The sequence below is a fragment of the Oenanthe melanoleuca genome, chromosome 28 (assembly GCF_029582105.1).
Source record: "Oenanthe melanoleuca isolate GR-GAL-2019-014 chromosome 28, OMel1.0, whole genome shotgun sequence".
Classification (NCBI taxonomy): Eukaryota; Metazoa; Chordata; class Aves; order Passeriformes; family Muscicapidae; genus Oenanthe; species Oenanthe melanoleuca.
In genome coordinates this window covers 3,810,382-3,826,827 of record NC_079361.1, presented here as the reverse complement: position 1 = coordinate 3,826,827, position 16,446 = coordinate 3,810,382, and the positions used below count along the sequence as shown (strand labels likewise).

At 63.5% G+C, this 16,446-nt stretch overlaps 1 protein-coding gene across 1 annotated transcript; it reads right to left on the bottom strand.

Moving 5' to 3' along the window:
• Positions 1–487: 487 nt before the first annotated feature.
• SLC5A5 (solute carrier family 5 member 5) lies at positions 488–16,302 on the bottom strand. Its single transcript, XM_056512715.1, has 14 exons — positions 15,732–16,302; positions 15,074–15,139; positions 14,021–14,072; positions 13,867–13,934; positions 13,240–13,394; positions 11,579–11,719; positions 9,646–9,775; positions 8,417–8,505; positions 7,559–7,671; positions 5,657–5,727; positions 4,357–4,443; positions 2,123–2,319; positions 1,138–1,241; positions 488–788 (listed from the first exon to the last, which is right to left on the bottom strand). The coding sequence occupies exons 1-14, from the start codon at positions 16,095–16,097 to the stop codon at positions 574–576; spliced, it is 1,854 nt and encodes a 617-aa protein (XP_056368690.1). The 5' UTR covers positions 16,098–16,302; the 3' UTR covers positions 488–573.
• Between the last annotated feature and the right edge of the window lie 144 nt (positions 16,303–16,446).

Genomic DNA, 16,446 nt, shown 5'->3' with positions numbered 1-16,446 from the left:
AGATGGGTGGGCGGGGCTTAAAGGGGTGGGGTCCTTTGTCACCTGCGGGAGTTCGCATTGTCACCTGGGTGTGGCCATTGTCACCTGGGTGTGGCCATTGTCACCTGAGTGGGCGTGGCCCATCAGGGAAGGTCTCGATTCCCAAATTTCCCCTCCTCACCTGTCCATGAGCTCCCCACCATTCCAGCCACGTCACCTGAGGGACAGCGGCCATGTCCCCTCCCGTGTCACCTCCCGTGCCACCTCCCTGTCACCCTGTCCTTGTCCCCTTGTCCCTGTCACCCCCTCATTGTCACCCTGTCCTTGTCACCCCCTCCCACCCTGTTACCCCATCCTTGTCACCCCTCCCTGTCACCCAGTCACCCTGTCCTTGTCACCCCCTCATTGTCACCCTGTCACCCCATCCCTGTCACCCCTCATTGTCATCCTGTCCCTGTCGCCCCCCGCCACCCTGTCCCCTCCCTGTCCCCTCAAGGACAGGCTGTGTCCAGGATCAGCAGCTCTTTTATTTGGGCCAGCACAGTGTCCCCATGTCCCCACCCCGCTGTCCCCGTGTCCCCACCCCGCTGTCCCCTACACGTCGCTCTCGGTGACAGTGCCACCCTTGGCGGTGTCACACGGGGCTGTCCCCTCCCCGTCCGGCCTCTCCAGCAGCGCCTGGGTCACCCCGGCCTTGTCCGGGGGCTCGTCCCCGGGGCTGTTGTCACCCTTGGGGACATCCGGGGGTGTGGCCTTGACGATGTCCCACCACAGCACACCCTGGGGACGGCGGCTCTGCCGGGCTGGCCCTGCCGGGAGGGGACACGGTGACAGGGAGTGACAGGGACAGGGTGACAAGGAGGGGTGACAGGGATGGGGTGACAGGGATGGGGAACAGGGACAAGGGGACAGAAGGGGGTGACAGGAATAGGGTCACAGAGAGGGGTGACAGGGAGAGGTGACAGGGAGGGTGACAAGGACAGGGTGATGGTGGGGATGACAGGGACAGGGTGACAGGGGGTGACAGGGAGGGATGGCAGGGAGAGGTGACAGAGGGAGGTGACAGGAGTGGGGTCACAGAGAAGGGTGCCAGGGAGGAGTGACAGGGAGAGGTGACAGGGGGTGACACTGCAGGTGACATGGTCACCCCAGGCTCACCTGGCAGGAGGCTGAGCAGGGCCCCTGTCCCCACGGTCCCCAGTGTCCCCAAGGCGCCGTAGTACAGGTAGGACATGGAGTAGAACTCACCCAGGATGGCCGGGCTGGGAGGGGACAGTGTGACATCACAGGGATGGGGACAGTGTGACGTCACAGGGATGGGGACAGGGGTGACATCACAGGGATGGGGACAGGGGTGACATCACAGGGAATGGGGACATTGCTGTGATGCCATAAGCAGGGACAGAGCTGTGACATCACAGCCAGCAGGGACAGGGATGTGATGTCACAAGGAGTGGGGACAGCAGGGTGATGTCACAACAAACAGGGACAGGCTGTGATGTCATAAGGGACAAGGGAAGCAGTGTGACATCATAAGGAGCAGGGACATTGTCACGATGTCACAACAAGCACGGACAGGGCTGTGACATCACAGGGCAGAGGGACAGCAGTGTGACATCACAGCCAGCAGGGACAATCATGAGATGTCACAGGGGACAGGGACAGGGGTGTGACATCACGTCCGGCAGGACAGGGCTGTGCCACCCCAGTGACAATGACAGGGCTGTGACACCCCAGGGGACAATGGCAGGGCTGTGACACCCCAGGGACAGTGACAGTGCTGTGACACCCCAGGGTCAGGGACAGGGCTGTGCCACTCCAGTGACAGATCTGCGCCACCCCAGGGGACAGTGACAGGGCTGTGCCACTCCAGGGGACAATGACAGTGCTGTGCCACCCCGTGGGACAGTGACAGGTCCGTGCCACCCCAGTGACAGGTCCGTGCCACCCCAGTGACAGTGACAGGGCTGTGCCACCCCAGTGACAGTTCTGTGCCACCCCAGGGGACAGTGACAGGGCTGTGCCACCCCGTGGGACAGTGACAGATCCGTGCCACCCCAGTGACAGGTCCGTGCCACCCCAGTGACAGATCCGTGCCACCCCAGTGACAGTGCCACCCCCGCGCTGTCCCCACCCCGCTCACCGCAGCGGCTCCGGCGGCGGCGCGGGCAGGGCGGTGCCGCTGGTGGCGCTGGTGGCGCTGGTGGCGTTGCGGGGGGGACACAGCGCCCCCGAGGTTGGCAGCACCCCCATGGTGGCCGCGCTGGGCGGGTACAGGGTGGCACCCACGGCCACCCACAGGGACAGCGCCAGGCCCACGGCCAGACCGCCCAGCACGGCCTGCGACAGCGACAGCGACAGCGACAGGGACAGCGACAGGACGGGGACAGGGACAGCGACAGGACGGGGACAGGGATGGGACAGGGGACAGGGACAGGGATGGGGACGGGGACAGGGGACAGGGATGGGGACAGGGACAGGGGACAGGGAAAGGGACAGGGGATGGGGACAGGGGACAGGGACAGGGGATGGGGACAGGGACAGGGACAGGGACAGGGACACGGGGTCAGCGAGGTCCGGGGGGGCTGCAGAGACCCCCTCAAAAACCTCAAATATCCCAAATGTGGCTGAACGGCAGAACCGCCCCACCCCCAAATCCTCCAAGCCGCGCAGACCCCAAATACCCCCAAACACCCAACACTCAAATCCCTCAAACCCTAAACCCCAGATTCCCCAAAATCCCCAAACCCCAAACCCCAGATCCACAAATAACCAAATCCCCCAATCCCCAATGCCCCAAACCCCAATGCCCCAAACCCCAATCCCGAAATCCCAAACCCCAGATCCACAAATAACCAAATCCCCAAACCCCAAATTCCCCAATCCCCAATGCCCCAAACCCCAATCCCGAAATCCCAAACCCCTTACCCCAATCCCCACACCCCACACTCCAAATCCCAAATCCCCCAACCCCAAATCCCCAAATACCCCTCACCCCTAACCCCAAATCCCCCACACCCCAAACCCCAAATCCCCCAAACCCCAAATCCCCCAAACCCCAAATCCCCCAAAACCTTCACCCCTAACCCCAAATGCCCCAAATACCCCAAACCCCTCACGCCAAATCCCCAATCCCCCAAACCCCACTCCCCACACCCCAAACCCCGAATCCCCACACCCCACTCCCCACTCCCACACCCCTCACCCCAAACCCCCCACTCCCCAAACCCCAATCCTCCAAACCCCCCTCACCCCACTCCCCACTCCCAAGCCCCGATCCTCCAAACCCCAAATCCCCCTCACCCCACTCCCCATGCCCCCATCCCCAAACCCCAAACCCAAGACCCAAACCCCAAACCCCACACCCCCCCAACCCCCACACCCCAAACCCCCCAAACCCCAAACCCCACAACCCCAATCCCCCAAACCCCAAACCCCCCACACCCCAAACCCCAAAATCCCCCAACCCCAAACCCCCCACACCCGATCCCCCAAACCCCAAACCCCTCAAACCCCAAACCCCAAACCCCCCACACCCCAAACCCCACTCCCCAACCCCCCCAAACCCCAAACCCAAAACCCCCCAAACCTCAAATCCCCCAAACCCCTCACCCCAAACCCCAAATCCCCCACACCCCAAATCCCCCTCACCCCAAACCCCCCAAACCCCGAATCCCCCAAACCCCCCACACCCGATCCCCCAAACCCCCCACACCCCAAACCCCAACCCCCAACCCCAAACCCCCCACACCCGATCCCCCAAACCCCAAACCCCCCAAACCCCAAATCCCCCAAACCCCAAACCCCAAATCCCCCAAACCCCCCACACCCGATCCCCCAAACCCTCCAAACCCCTCAAACCCCAAACCCCAAATCCCCCAAACCCCAAATCCCCCAAACCCATAAACCCCACACCCCAAACCCCACTCCCCAACCCCCCAAACCCCAAACCCAAAACCCCCCAAACCTCAAATCCCCCAAACCCCTCACCCCAAACCCCCACACCCCACACCCCCCACACCAAACCCCAAATCCCCCACACCCCAAATCCCCCTCACCCCAAACCCCCCAAACCCCGAATCCCCCAAACCCCCCACACCCGATCCCCCAAACCCCCAAACCCCAAACCCCAACATCCCCAACCCCCAAACCCCAAAACCCCAACCCCAAACCCCCCAACACCCGATCCCCCAAACCCCCAAATCCCCCAAACCCCAAATCCCCCAAACCCCAAATCCCCCAAACCCTTCACCCCTCACCCCAAACCCCCCACACCCTAAACCCTAAATCCCCCAAACCCATCACCCGTCACCCCAAACCCCAAACCCCAAATCCCAAACCCCAAACCCCACACCCCCACCCCACACCGCCTCTCACGGCGCTGCCGCAGCGGGGCAGGAACATCCCGAGCACGAAGGCGCCGAGCAGGGGCCCGCTGATCACCCCCATCACCGTGAACGAGCCCTGCGCGTTTGGGGCTTTTTTGGGGTTTTTTGGGGTCTGGGAGAGCTCCGGGGGGTGCCTGGCACTGCCCCAACCCCCTCCTCAAGGGCTCTCCAGTGTCACCAGAGCGTGGCCGTGTCCCCATTTTGTCCCCTCTGTGTCCCCTCTGTGTCCCCGCTTGGGTGGGCAGTGACAGTGGGGAGAGGTTTGGGGATTTTGGGTTTTTGGGGGATTTTTTGGGGTCTGGGAGAGCTCCAGGGGGTGCCTGGCACTGCCCCAAACCCCTTCTCAAGGGTTGTCCAGGTGTCACCAGAGTGTGGCCGTGTCCCCTCTGTGTCCCCTCTGTGTCCCCGCTTGGGTGGGCAGTGACAGTGGGAGGGGTTTGGGAATTTTTGGGGTTTTTTGGGGGGTCTGGGGGAGGTTTTTGGGGTCTTGAAGAGCTCCAGGGGTGCCTGGCACTGCAAACCCCCTCCTCAAGGGTTGTCCAGTGTCACCAGAGCGTGGCCGTGTCCCCTCTGTGTCCCCACTGTGTCCCCATCGTGTCCCCGCTTGGGTGGGCAGTGACAGTGGGGAGGGGTTTGGGGGGTTTTGGGAATTTTTGGGGTTTTTTGGGGGGTCTGGGGGAGGTTTTTGGGATCTGGGAGAGCTCCAGGGGTGCCTGGCACTGCCCCAAACCCCTCCTCAAGGGCTCTCCAGTGTCACCAGAGCGTGGCCGTGTCCCCTCCGTGTCCCCACTGTGTCCCCTTTGTGTCCCCTCTTTGTCCCCTCTGGGGTGGGCAGTGACAGCACGGGGGGAGTTGGGGGATTTTGGGTTTTTGGGGGATTTTTTGGGTTCTGGGAGAGCTCCAGGGGGTGCCTGGCACTGCCCCAACCCCCTCCTCGAGGGCTCTCCAGGTGCCACCAGAGCGTGGCTGTGTCCCCTCTGTGTCCCTGCTGTGTCCACATCGTGTCCCCACTGTCCCCACTTGAGTGGGCAGCGACAGCACGGGGGGAGTTGGGGGATTTTGGGTTTTTGGGGGATTTTTTGGGGTCGGGGAGAGCTCCAGGGGGTGCCTGGCACAGCCCCACCCCCCTGTCCTCGAGGGCTCTCTAGGTGCCACCAGAGCGTGGCCGTGTCCCCATCGTGTCCCCACTTGAGTGGGCAGTGACAGTGGGGAGGGGTTTGGGGGGTTTGGGGTTTTTTGGGAGGATTGAAGCCGAGGGAGGGGATTTGGGATCTTTTTGGGGCTCTCACCTGCAGGACACCCCCCCCCAGCAGCGAGGACAGAGCGGCCACGGTGATGCACGAGGTGCCGTAGGTGAGAGCTGTGGGAATATGGGGTGGGAATATGGGATGGGATAATGGGATGGGATGGGATAATGGGATAATGGGATAATGGGATAATGGGATGGGATAATGGGATAATGGGATGGGATGGGATGGGATTGTTGGGATTGTTGGGATTGTTGGGATTGTTGGGATTGTTGGGATTGGGATCAAATGGGATCAATGGGATCAATGGAATCAATGGGACTGGGATATGAACAGTGGGTTCAATGGGACTGGGATGGGATCAATGGGATCAATGGGATCAATGGGATAAATAGGATTGATTGGACAGGATTGGGGTGGGATTGGGATTGATGGGATGGGATAGCGGTTGATGGGATGGGATGGGATTGTTTGGATTGGAATCAATGGGATCAATTGGATCAATGGGACTGGGATGGGATCAATGGGATCAACGGAACTGGGATGTGATCAATGGGATGAATGGGATTGGGACTGGGATCAACGGGATCAATGGGATCAATGAGACTGGGGTGGGATCAACGGGATCAATGGGACTGGAATGGAATCAATGGGATGAATGGGATTGGGACTGGGATCAACGGGATCAATGGGATCAATGAGACTGGGGTGGGATCAATGGTTTCAATGGGACTGGGATGGAATCAATGGAATCAATGGGACTGGATGGGATCAATGGTTTCAATGGGACTGGGATGGAATCAATGGAATCAATGGGATCAGTGGAACTGGGATGGGATCAATGGGATCAGTGGGATCAGTGGAACTGGGATGGGATCAACGGGATCAATGGGACTGGGATCAACGGGATCAATGGGACTGGGATGGCATCAATGGGATGAATGGGATTGGGATGGGATCAATGGAATTAATGGGACTAGGATTGGGATGAGATCAATGGGATCAATGGGTTGGATGGGATGGGATTGATTGGATGGGATTGGCATGGGATGGCACAGCCTGGCACATCCCAAGTTGAGGTGACAGATCCCTGAGGGGTGACATGTCCCTGCAGGGTGACAGGTCCCTGTGGGGTGACACGTCCCTGTGGGGTGATAGGCCCCCAGCAGGGGTGACAAGTCTCTATAGGGTGACACATCCCTGTGGGGTGACAGGTCCCCAGGAGGGGTGACATGCCCCTGTGAGGTGACACATCCCCAGCAGGGGTGACAGATCCCTGTGGGGTGACACGTCCCTGTGGGGTGACAGGCCCCCAGCAGGGGTGACATGCCCCTGTGAGGTGACACATCCCTGTGGGGTGACAGGTCCCTAGGAGGGGTGACACGCCCCTGTGAGGTGACACATCCCCAGCAGGGGTGACAGATCTCTGTGGGGTGACAGATCCCTGTGGGGTGACACGTCCCTGTGGGGTGACAGGTCTCTATGGGGTGACACATCCCCAGGAGGGGTGACAGTCCCCAGCAGGGTGACATGTCCCCAGCAGGGGTGACAGCCCCAGCAGGGTGACAGCCCCAGCAGGGGTGACAGTCCCCAGCAGGGTGACAGCCCCCAGCAGGGTGACAGCCCCAGCAGGGGTCACAGTCCCCAGCAGGGTGACATCCCCAGCAGGGTGACAGGCCCCAGAAGGGTGACAGCCCCCAGCAGGGTGACAGCCCCAGCAGGGTGACACATCCCTGTGGGGTGACAGCCCCAGCAGGGTGACAGCCCCAGCAGGGTGACAGCCCCAGCAGGGTGACAGGTCCCTGTGAGGTGACAGGTCTCTATGGGGTGACACATCTCTGTAGGGTGACATGTCCCCAGCAGGGTGACAGCCCCAGCAGGGTGACAGCCCCCAGCAGGGTGACAGCCCCAGCAGGGTGACAGCCCCAGCAGGGTGACACTCACAGAGCCCCTTGCAGATGAGCGTCAGGCGCCGCGGGGACAGCGCCGGCAGCCGCGGCTTCACCAGATCCTCCACGGTGACGGCGGCCATGGCGTTGATGGAGGTGGAGGCCGTGCTGGGCACGCCGAGCCCCCGTCACCCCCGGCCCCAAATCCCCCTTCCCAATCCCCCAAACTCCCCAAATCACACCCCCGTCCCTAAAACACCCCAAAACAAGGAGCCCCTAAAACCCTCCAAACTCCCCTCACCCACCAAACCCCAAAATCCCCCAAATCCCTCAAATCCCCCAAACCCCCATAATCCCCCAAAACCCCCAAATAATCCCTCAAATAATACCCCAAATCCCCCAAAACCCCTCAAACCTCCCAAATCCCCCAAACCCCCACCCCCCACACCAAACCCCAAAACCCCCCCAAACCCCTCAAATCCCCCAAACCCCCCAAATCCCCCAAACCCCTCAAATCCCCCAAACCCCCAAACCCCGTGTGGGGATCCCCCCTCACCTGAGGGTCCCGCTGTAGGCGCAGGCCAGGAACAGCCCCAGCACCCAAATCCCCCAAATTAACCCAAAAACCCCAAACCCCCCCAAACCCCCCAAATCCCTCAAATCCCCCAAATCCCCCAAACCCTCCAAATCCTCCAAATCCCCCACATTCCCCCAAATCCCCCAGACCCCCCAAACCCCCAAATCCCGGGGTGCAGACCCCCCCTCACCTGAGGGTCCCGCTGTAGGCGCAGGCCAGGAACAGCCCCAGCACCAAAATCCCCCAAATTAACCCAAAAACCCCAAACCCCCCCAAATCCCCCAAATCCCTCAAACCCCTCAGACCCCCCAAATCCCAGGTGGGGACCCCCCTCACCTGAGGGTCCCGCTGTAGGCGCAGGCCAGGAACAGCCCCGGCACCCCCGGGGCGCTCTGGAAGATGTCCAGGACCAGGTAGGGCATGTACTGGGGGGACGGGGGGTGTAAAGGGGGGCGCGACACCCCAAAAACTCATGGGAACCCCAAAACTCTCATCCCACTGCCTCAGGGAGTGATGGAAAGGATTCAGACCCCAAGGAGACCCCAAAACACCCTGAGAACCCCCAAAACTCATCCCACTGCCTCAGGGAGTGATGGAGAGGGCAGAACTCCAGGGGACCCCAAAACCCACTGAGAGCACCCCAAATTCCCACCCCACTGCTTCAGGGGGTGCTGGAAGGTGTAGGATCCTGGGGGACCCCAAAACTCCCTGAGACCCCCCCCAAAATCCCATCCTGCTGCCTGGGGAGTCCTGGAAGGGAACAGGACCCCGGGGGACCCCAAAACCCCCTGTGACCCCACTGCTTTGGAAGGTCCTGGAAGGGAACAGGACCCCGAGGGACCCCAAAACCCTCTGTGACCTCACTGCCTTGGAAGGTCCTGGAAGGGAACAGGACCCCAAAACCCTCTGTGACCCCATTGCTTTGGAAGGTCCTGGAAGGGAACAGGACCCCAAAACCCGCTCTGACCCCACTGCCTTTGAAGGTCCTGGAAGGGACAGGACCCCAAGGAACCCCAAAACCCCCTCTGACCCCACTGCCTTGGAAGGTCCTGGAAGGGAACAGGACCCCAAAACCGCCTGTGACCCCACTGCCTTGGAAGGTCCTGGAAGGGAACAGGACCCCAAAACCCGCTCTGACCCCACTGCCTTGGAAGGTCCTGGAAGGGAACAGGACCCCAAAACCCGCTCTGACCCCACTGCCTTGGGAGGTCCTGGAAGGGAACAGGACCCCAAAACCCGCTCTGACCCCACTGCCTTGGGAGGTCCTGGAAGGGAACAGGACCCCAAAACCGCCTGTGACCCCACTGCCTTGGAAGGTCCTGGAAGGGACAGGACCCCAAAACCGCCTGTGATCCCGCTGCCTTGGGAGGTCCTGGAAGGGAACAGGACCCCAAAACCGCCTGTGACCCCACTGCCTTGGAAGGTCCTGGAAGGGACAGGACCCCAAAACCCCCTGTGATCCCGCTGCCTTGGAAGGTCCTGGAAGGGAACAGGACCCCAAAACCGCCTGTGACCTCGCTGCCTTGGGAGGTCCTGGAAGGGAACAGGACCCCGGGGGGCCGTACCTGGTCGGGCGCGGCGATGGCGCCGGCCAGCAGCGGGTCACAGTGGCGATAGAGCGCGAACATGACGAGCCCGCAGGCGACCGCGCTGCCCACGATGCAGAAAAGCCCCACTTGATTGACCAGCAGCGCCCTGGGGGGGGGCACAGGTCCTGCCAGGGCACTGGACACCTGCCAGGTCCTGGCAGGGCGCGAGGGGGTCATGCAAGGTCCTGGCGGGGTTCCTAAGAGGGGCTCAGTCCGTGCAGCGGCTGAGAGTCGGGTCCTTGCAGGGGAATTTAGGGGAATTCGGGGTCCCTAAAGTGGTGCCAGGTCTTGACAGGGCGTGAGGGGGTCATGCAAGGTCCTGGCAGGGTTCCTAAGAGGAGCTCAGTCCGTGCAGGGGCTGAGTGTCGGGTCCTTGCAGGGGAATTTAGGATCCGTAACGGGGTGCAAGGTCCTGGCAGGTGTGTCAGGGGAATTCAGGGTCATTAAAGGGGTGCGAGGTCCTTGCAGGGGAATTCAGGGTCCGTAACGGGGGGTGCAAGGTCCTTGCAGAGGTGTCAGGGGAATTCAGGGTCCCTGAAGGGGTGCAAGGTCCTGGCAGGGGAATTTAGGATCCATAACGGGGTGCAAGGTCCTTGCAGGGGAATTCAGGATCCGTAACGGGGTGCAAGGTCCTGGCAGGGGTGTCCTGCGGGTTATTTCAGGGTCATTAAAGGGGTGCAAGGTCCTGGCAGGGGAATTCAGGGTCCTTAAAAAGGTGCAAGGTCCTTGCAGGAGTGTCACGGGAATTTAGGGTTCCTAAAGGGGTACAAGGTCCTTGCAGGGTCAGTGTGGGGGTGTCCGGTCCTTGCAGGGTCAGTGTGGGGTGTCAGGTCAGTGCAGGAGCTGTGCCAGGTCCTTGCAGGGTCAGTGTGGGGTGTCCGGTCAGTGCCGGGTCCTTGCAGGGTCAGTGTGGGGGTGTCAGGTCAGTGCAGGGGCTGTGCCAGGTCCTTGCAGGGTCAGTGTGGGGGTGTCAGGTCCTTGCAGGGTCGGTGTGGGGGTGTCCGGTCAGTGCCAGGTCCTTGCAGGGTCGGTGTGGGGTGTCAGGTCCTTGCAGGGCGCTACAGCCGCACAGGCAGGAGACAAAGCCGCAGCCAGCGCATCCCCTGACCCCTGCGAACCCCCCGAGCGGGATCCGGATCATCCCCGGGATCCAGCAGATTCCCAGGATCCAGCAGATTCCCAGGATCCAGCCAATCACCAGGATCTGGCAATTCCCAGGATCCAGCCGGTCCCTGGGATGCACCCAACTCCCGGGATCCAGGTGATCCCCAGGAACCATCCAATTCCCAGGATCCATCCAATTCCCGGGACCCACCCAATTCCCGGGATCCAGCTGATCCCAGGATCCCTCCAATCCCCACAATCCAATTGATTCCCGGGATCCCTCCAATCCCCAGGACCCACCCAATTCTCAGGATCCAATCGATTCCTAGGATCCACCCGATTCCCAGGATCCACCCAATCCCCAGGACCCACCCAATCCCCGGGATCCACCCAATTCCCAGGATCTGCCCAATTCCCAGGATCCAGTCGATCCCCGGCATATGCCCAATTCCCGGGATCCACCCAATTCCCAGGGTCCAATCGATTCCCATGATCTGCCCAATTCCCAGGATCCAGTCGATCCCCGGCATATGCCCAATTCCCGGGATCCACCCAATTCCCAGGGTCCAATCGATTCCCATGATCTGCCCAATTCCCAGGATCCCTCCGATCCCCGGGATCCCCCCAATTCCCAGGATCCCTCCGATCCCTGGGACCCACCCAATCCCCAGGATCCTGCCGATCCCGGGTCCATCCAATTCCCAGGATCCAGTCTATTCCCAGGATCCACCCAATCCCCAGGATCCCTCCGATCCCTGGGACCCGTCCAATTCCCGGGACCCCGCCGAGCCCGGCCCGCACTCACAGCTTGGCCTCCCGCTCGCTCCTGCACGCCACGTAGCGCTGCACCTGCGCCTGGTTGACGCCGTACATGGAGAGCCAGAGCAGCGTCCCGCCCAGCACCAGCGACCACACCGTGTACCGGCTCCGCGGGTCCGGGTCAAAGCTGGGCGGGGCGGGGCGGGGCGGGGGGTGACACCAGAACCCGGGAATGGGGGCGGGAGTGACCCCGAAACCCGGGAATGGGGCGGGAGTGACCCCAGAACCCGGGAATGGGGGAGAGAGGGGATGGGAGTGACCCCAGAACCTGGGAATGGGGGAGAGGGGCTGGGAGTGACCCCAAAACCCGGGAATGGGGATGGGAGTGACCCCAGAATCCGGGAATGGAGCGGGAGTGACCCCAAAACCCGGGAATGGGGCGGGAGTGACCCCAGAACCCGGGAATGGGGGAGAGAGGGGATGGGAGTGACACCAGAATCCGGGAATGGGGGAGAGAGGGGCCGGGAGTGACCCCAGAATCCGGGAGTGGGGGAGAGGGGCTGGGAGTGACCCCAGAACCCGGGAATGGGGCGGGAGTGACCCCAAAACCGGGAATGGGGGAGAGAGGGGATGGGAGTGACACCAGAACCCGGGAATGGGGCGGGAGTGACCCCAAAACCCGGGAATGGGGATGGGAGTGACCCCAGAACCCGGGAATGGGGCGGGAGTGACACCAGAACCCGGGAATGGGGGAGAGAGGGGCCGGGAGTGACCCCAAAACCCGGGAATGGGGGAGAGAGGGGCCGGGAGTGACCCCAAAACCCGGGAATGGGGGAGAGAGGGGCCGGGAGTGACCCCAGAACCCGGGAATGGGGCGGGAGTGACCCCAAAACCCGGGAATGGGGGAGAGAGGGGCCGGGAGTGACACCAGAACCCGGGAATGGGGGAGAGAGGGGCCGGGAGTGACCCCAGAACCCGGGAATGGGGCGGGAGTGACCCCAAAACCCGGAAATGGGGGAGAGAGGGGCCGGGAGTGACCCCAGAACCCGGGAATGGGGCGGGAGTCACCCCAGAACCCGGGAATAGGGGAGAGAGGGGATGGGAGTATCCCCAAAACCTGGGAATGGGGATGGGAGTGACACCAGAACCCGGGAATGGGGGAGAGAGGGGCCGGGAGTGACCCCAGAACCCGGGAATGGGGGTGGGAGTGACCCCAGAACCCGGGAATGGGGGTGAGGGGCTGGGAGTGACCCCAGAGCTCTCGGGGTGAGGGGTAGGGAGTGACCCCAAAACCCAGAAGGGGGGCGAGGGGCTGGGAGTGACCCCAGAGCTCTCGGGGTGAGGGGCTGGGAGTGACCCCAAAACCCTCAGGTAAGGGGGTGAGACGAGTGCCCACCCCGTGGCTTTGGGGGACACAGTGACCCCCCAGCACCCCGGGGCAGTCACAGAGGGGTCCTGGGGATTTGGGGGGACACAGTGACCCCCCAGCACCCCGATGCAGCTGGGGAGGGGATTTGGGGGGGGACACAGTGACCCCCCAGCACCCCGGGGCACTGCAGAGGGGTCCCGGAGATTTGGGGGGGACACAGTGACCCCCCAGCACCCCGATGCAGCTGGGGAGGGGTCTCGGGGATTTGGGGGGACACAGTGACCCCCCAGCACCCCGGGGCAGTCACAGAGGGGTCTCGGGGATTTGGGGGGACTCACTCTGCGAAGTTGATCCTGGAGCCGTTGGCGGCGATGCTCAGCACCCTGGCGGGACCCCCCAGCAGCTGCACCCCGCGGATGGCGACGGCGACAAAGCCCGAGAGCATGACGAACACCTGGAACACGTCGGTCCAGATGACAGCCTTCATCCCGCCCTGCGGCACAGCGAGCGCGGCTGAGCGCCCCGGGACACCCCCGGGACAACTCCGGGACAGCCCCGGGACAGCCCCGGGATAGCCCGGGACAACTCCGGGACACCCGCGGGACCCCCGGGACCAGACGGGACAACCCCGGGACATCCCAGGACACACCGAGAACAACCCCGGGACATCCCAGCGACAGCCCGGAACACCGTCGGGATACGTCTGGACACCCTTGCGACATGCGACACCCCCGAGACCCACGAGACACCCCCGGGACACTCCAGGACACACCCGGCGGCCCCCGGGACACCCCCAGGACCCTCGGGACACCCCCGGGACACCCCCGGACACCCCGGGACACTCCAGGACACACCCGGAGCCCCCCGGGACACACCCAGAACACTTCGAGGCACCCCGGGACACCCCCAGGACCCTCGGGACACCCCCGGACACCCCCGGACACCCGCGGCCCTCCCGCGCTCACTATGGTGGTGTAGAAGGTGCAGATGACCCCCGTGGACAGCAGCGATGCCCAAATGTCCAGCCCGGTCACTGGAGGAGAGGGAAGGTGCTGAGAGGGGGGGAATTGTCACCTGGATGGGGACAGGGACAGGGAGCAGCCCCGGGTGCCACCACACCTTGGTTTAGGATCAGCGCGGGCGCGTAGATGACGATCCCGGTGTAGAGCATCTGCGGGGCGAGGGAGGGACAGCGCCGTGTCACCGCGGGGTGACACCGCGGGCACGGGGCAGGTGACACCGGGCGGTGACACGGCGGGGACAGAGCAGGTGACACCGCGGGGACAGAGCAGAGAAAACATCCCGGTTTTCTCAGCAAACAGCGCTCCCGCCGCGCTCCGCTCGCTCCGAGCCAACGAAAACACGAGCACGGGACGGAGGATCCTGCCCGGGGCTCAGGGCAGCGCCGAACCCCGCGGTGTCACCGCTCCGATCTCCCCAGTGTCACCGCTCCGAACCCCGCAGTGTCACCGCTCCGAACCCCGCGGTGTCACCGCTCCGGGTCCCCTCGGTGTCATCACCCCAAACCCCGCGGTGTCAACGCTCCGAACCCCGCGGTGTCACCGCTCCAAACCCCGCGGTGTCACCGCCCCGAACCCCGCGGTGTCAACGCTCCGGGTCCCCTCGGTGTCACCACCCCAAACCCCGCGGTGTCACCACCCCAAACCCCGCGGTATCACCGCTCCGAACCCCGAGGTGTCACTGCCCCGAACGCCGCGGTGTCACCGCTCCGAACCCCGAGGTGTCACCGCTCCGATCCCTGCAGTGTCACCGCTCCGAACCCCGCGGTGTCACCGCTCCAAACCCCGCGGTGTCACCGCCCCGAACCCCGCGGTGTCAACGCTCCGGGTCCCCTCGGTGTCACTGCCCCGAACCCCGCGGTGTCACCGCTCCGAACCCCGCGGTGTCACCGCTCCAAACCCCGCGGTGTCACCGCTCCGAATCCCGCGGTGTCACCGCTCCGAACCCTGCAGTGTCACCGCCCCGAACCCCGCGGTGTCACCGCTCCAAACCCCGCGGTGTCACCGCTCCAAACCCCGCGGTGTCAACGCTCCGGGTCCCCTCGGTGTCACTGCCCCGAACCCCGCGGTGTCACCGCTCCGAACCCCTCGGTGTCACCACCCCGAGCCCCGCGCTGTCCCCGCGCTGTCCCCAAGCTCGCCACACACGCACCGTGGCCACCACGTACTGCACGGTCCCGCACAGCCGCACGCTCCGGCTGAAGCGCCGCTCCAGGTACTGCGACAAGGACAAGGACAAGGAGCACGTCGGGGCCAGCCCGGAGTGACCCCAAAACGGGGGTGAGAGGGGCTGGGAGCGACCCCCAGAACCCAGAACAGGGGGTGAGAGGGACAAGGAGTGACCCCCAGAATCCAGGACAGGGGGTTACAGGGGCAGAGAGTGACCCCCAAAACCAAGAACAGGGATTGAGAGGCTGGGATTGACCCCCAAAACCCAGGACAAGGGGTGAAGGGCTGGGAGTGACCCCCAGAACCCAGAACAGGGGGTGAGAGGCTGGGAGTGACCAGAGCCCAGGACAGGGGGTGAAGAGTTGGGAGTGACCCCCAAAACCCAGGACAAGGGGTGAAGGGCTGGGAGCGACCCCTCGACAGGGGGTGAGAGGGACAGGGAGTGACCCCCAAAACCCAGAACAGGGATTGAGAGGCTGGGAGTGACCAGAACCCCGGACACTGACCCCCAGAACCCCGGGGAAGGAGGAGCGGGGCTGGGGACGCCTCACTCCGCGAAATTAACCCTTGAGCCGCCGGCGGCGATGCTCAACACCCCCCGTGTCCCCTCGGTGTCCCCTCGGTGTCCCCTCCCTGCCCACCTCGTAGGTGCTGGTGAGCCCCAGGCGGTAGAAGACGGGCAGGAAGAGCTGCGCGGTCAGCGCGCTGTTGATGAGCTGCGCCAGGCACATCCAGAGGAATTTGGCCCCGTAGCGGAACGCCTCGGCCGGCACCCCCAGCACCTGGATCGCCGACATGAAACTGGCCGACAGCGACAGCCCCACGGGCAGCGCCGACATCCTCCGGCCGCCCGTGAAAAAATCCTCCGAGGTTTTCTGGCCGCCCTTGGCCAGCCCGTGGAAGAGCCCGATGCCCGTGGAGATGAGCAGCATCAGCGCGAACACCCCGTAATCCCACGGGCCGAAGGTGAGGTCCCGCACGTCTCGAGGTCCCTGCGGAGCTTCCATGGTGACTTCAAAGAGGAGGAGAACCCCAAACCGCGCACCTGAGGCGCGGGGTTAGTCCCTGCTTAAACTGGGGTTAGGCCGGGACTCGGGGAGAGATTAGGGGAGGGCAGAAAAAAAATTTTCTGGAATGGGCGCGCCGAGTGGGGAGCAGGAGCGGGAAACGGGGTGTCGGTGCCCCTCCCTGTGCCCTCGGTGCCCTTCCCAGGCAGGGGCTGTGCCAAGGGGTGCCAAAGGGCAGAGTCCGCCGGGGAACAGCCAGATTTTGGGGGGCTGGCCCCGATCCTGTCCCCGCTGCGATCACCGGCTCCAGAGAAGCGTCAGCACCCAAAGGAACCCGGCCGGGGAGGGA

Excerpts from the sequence above, each read along its gene's own strand:
- SLC5A5 (XM_056512715.1), bottom strand. The coding sequence starts at position 16,097 with ATGGAAGCTCCGCAGGGACCTCGAGACGTGCGGGACCTCACCTTCGGC. Across the intron at positions 15,140-15,731 it reads GGCTCACCAGCACCTACGAG|TACCTGGAGCGGCGCTTCAG; the intron begins GTGGGCAGGGAG and ends TCCTTGTCGCAG. Across the intron at positions 789-1,137 it reads CCTGCTCAGCCTCCTGCCAG|GGCCAGCCCGGCAGAGCCGC; the intron begins GTGAGCCTGGGG and ends CCCTCCCGGCAG.